Here is a 3,116-nt window from a genome sequence, read left to right on the forward strand (position 1 = left end):
TAGTGTCTTCCTCCCCGAGTTGCGCAAAACTAATATATACCGTTTTCCACTCAACAAATTCCTGCTGTCGTTAGAGTTTCTCGTTTGACGCAACACACACGCGCAAAACATCGAACACTCGCTCAATCTCTCGCTCTTGCTCAGCTTCCACTGCAAATCACCATCATCATCACCGATCGACGAGGCGACACACACAAAACGCGACTTGTCGTCGAGTGCAACAGAGAGGAGGCGAAAAAAAACTATCGCGAAAAAAGAGGAAACGTTACGACGGGAGACGTATTACTTTGGCTGGTTGCTTTTGCTTCTGCCGAAGGAAAAGTAGATTATCGCAGTGATGTGAATGGAAGTTTGAGTTGTGCGGAAAATCGCTAATTTCGACCACTGGCAGTCGGCAGAAGCCCGAGTTCATCGTTTGTGTAAGATTATTGTCCCACAGGAGGACGAGGAGAGCGAGGCTGTGACAATTCTCGCCAATAATCTTCATTTTTTTTGTGTTGTTTCCTTGAATCTCTTCACTCTGAAAGAAGTGACCAGATTCGGAGTGGAGATACGGTACAATTCTTGCATTGCCGAAATTGTTGTGTTGGGAGTCTGTGGGGATAATCGGTGGAAAATATTGGACCTTTTGTGCGATCGAAACCAGCGGGTGGCCTACCGTATTGGAAGGAACGCAGGAAAAATCGTCAGTGAGAGTGTTTTCTCGGTACAGTAAAAGTAATTTTCAATTCGTCACTCTGCAGCAGAGGGATAAAAACGAGTGGGTGCTGAAAGAGTGAACAACAAAAAAAATAAACCTGAAACCAACAAGAAGAGTCGTTCTAAATTTATCACGCGAAAATCAGAAGGCGAAAACAAGGAAAAATAGTTTCCCTTCTGGTTTCGGATAGCTTTTTTTTCCTGCCGAGCTTCGTGCGAACACCAGGAATCCGTGTGAACATTGGGTGTTTTTGAGCAGCCCAGCAGGTTCCCTCCCGGAAGCGGTGTAGTGGGGAACTGTGATTCGGGGCAGCTGGTGCTGGTGGTGGTGGTGCGTCTGTACGGGTTGTTGTTTGTTGTTGGGGGGCAGCGTTTGGAAACGGAACCAACACGGCGAGAAAGCAGCGAAGGCGGCGGCAGCATCATCATCACGGATAATGAAGAGGAGAAATGCCGACTGTGGCAAGATTCGGCGACCCATCAAGAGGAATAAAATAGCAGAACAGATTGGAAGGTGAGTAGAGTACTCTGTAATCGGATCGTGACACGGGTCAAGCGATTTTCGGGGTTGGTTTGCGTGAATGTTTACGGGTGCGAGTAGTGCGGTGGAAAATGGGTCTCACGAGGGTCCATTTGTTCCAGTGCGTGACATGCGATCCCCAGGGTTGCAAGCGCAGAAAACAGCCAGATTTAGGAAATCTACGTAAAGATTGAAGGAATCATATCGAACTGATGTGCTCATTGTACGATATTCGTCATTATATGCGGCACAATAGCACACAAAGCCCTGTAGTCATTGAGATGATAGTATCCATTATCCAGTCGTCGTTCAATTTTTAGATTCATGATAGCACGAATCGTGTCCATGATCGCTGCAGTTCAATATTTTCCGTGATGCCACTATTTACTTAACACATTGTTTACCGGCAGTTTTATGACATAAGGCGCAGAACAAAACACGTGTTAGCTTGTCACCGGACAACAATGCAGTACATATTGCCCACGGTTTAAATAAGAAAACATCCGTCGTTTTGTTGCTGAAATAGTATATATTCAGCGAAATGAATAGATATTCTGAGTTGTTTTCAATCTTCCTTAAAAGGATTAGGACTGCAAATATCGAGCTTATATCAAGAACACTTTCTGCCAGAAATATACCGGGAATTTACGTTTTTGAAGAAAATGCTTTATGTATCATCTAAATTTATATTATCGCCTTCAGAATGTACCCCTTCTGAGGCAATACACTTCTTTCAACGAAGCGGCGGCCTTCCGCAAACAAACCTGTGTTCCATCGATTGCCCGGTTAGTTTGAAACATAGGAGACGATCCTTTAGTTAGGTCCGACCGAGCGTCGGACGGCATACGTTTGCCCGGTTAAATTTTGCTTTGAAATATAGCTGAAAATTGCGCTCCTGTGGCGTTCATACTTAAATACCGCAAATCATAAAATCGCATTTTCGTTACAATAAAAAATGACAAAACACTACAAACAACAAGGTAGCAACAATACAAAAGATATCTGAGTGCCAGTGTGTACAATAAAATTGCTATCTATTGAATTTCGGCTCCGGTGACACTAATACGAAAGTACCAAAAAAATATTTTAAATGCTCTGTTAAAAAATCATATTCATTATTTTTATCTCAAAATATTCGATTTTTTTTTTTGTATATTTTAATTGGAAAACCTTGACGTAAAGTGGTGCTGTGGTAAGCTCACCAAAATGGAGATATGAATTTTTGAAAATTTATGAAATTTCAGTACTAACATTATTTTCAATATAAGAATTTAGGTATGTCTCGAGAACGGTTGGTAATGAACGGGCTCCATCTGGTTCGTCGTTTCTTTTGTTCTTCAAGCAAATGCAGATGCACCATACGATTTCACTCTCTCTATTGTATTTTTTTGCTCTTTTTCATATTTTTTGGTTTTCTTTTCTATCTTCTATTTTTTCTCCACTTTTGTCACCTCTCTCCTCTCTACCTCCTTTTTTTTTGTACTTCCTGTCTATTTCCCCTTTTTCTTGTTTTTCTTCTCTTTCTCCTTTTTTTTATCGTTCTTCTCTCCTCTCTCTTTCTTTTCCCTTTTTTCTTTCCTCTCTTTTTTCGGTACTTACTTATTAGCGTCACCGGAGCCGAAATTCAATGGATAGTAATTTTATTTTTCGCTCGGGCACTCAGTTATCTTTTGTATTGTCGGTGCCTTGCCGTTTGCACTGTTTTGTAGTTTGGGATAGTTTGTATATGGGATTTACGGAAATACATGTGAACGCCACTGGAGCTCCACATTTCACGCCACGTTTCAGAGCAAACATTAACCGTGCAAGCGTAATGCGCCAGGCAAATGTATGCTATCTGACGCTTGCTAACGCTCGGTCGGACCAAACTGACGGATCATCTTCTATGTTTCAAACT

General features: G+C 41.9%; 1 protein-coding gene across 2 annotated transcripts in view; it reads left to right on the forward strand.

Annotated features, from left to right (window-relative positions):
• Positions 1-161: 161 nt before the first annotated feature.
• LOC129768317 (macoilin) overlaps positions 162-3,116 on the forward strand; it is a 25,773-nt gene continuing 22,818 nt past the window's right edge. The window contains exons 1-2 of one of the 2 annotated variants that reach the window (XM_055769874.1): positions 162-419; positions 744-1,213. In XM_055769874.1, the coding sequence (XP_055625849.1) occupies positions 1,137-1,213 (77 nt within the window). In that variant the 5' untranslated portion in view covers positions 162-419; positions 744-1,136. Of the gene's footprint in view, positions 1,214-3,116 lie in introns of both variants that reach the window. The other variant, XM_055769873.1, reaches the window with a different exon arrangement.

Source organism: Toxorhynchites rutilus, chromosome 2 (genome assembly GCF_029784135.1).
Source record: "Toxorhynchites rutilus septentrionalis strain SRP chromosome 2, ASM2978413v1, whole genome shotgun sequence".
Taxonomy (NCBI): domain Eukaryota; kingdom Metazoa; phylum Arthropoda; class Insecta; order Diptera; family Culicidae; genus Toxorhynchites; species Toxorhynchites rutilus.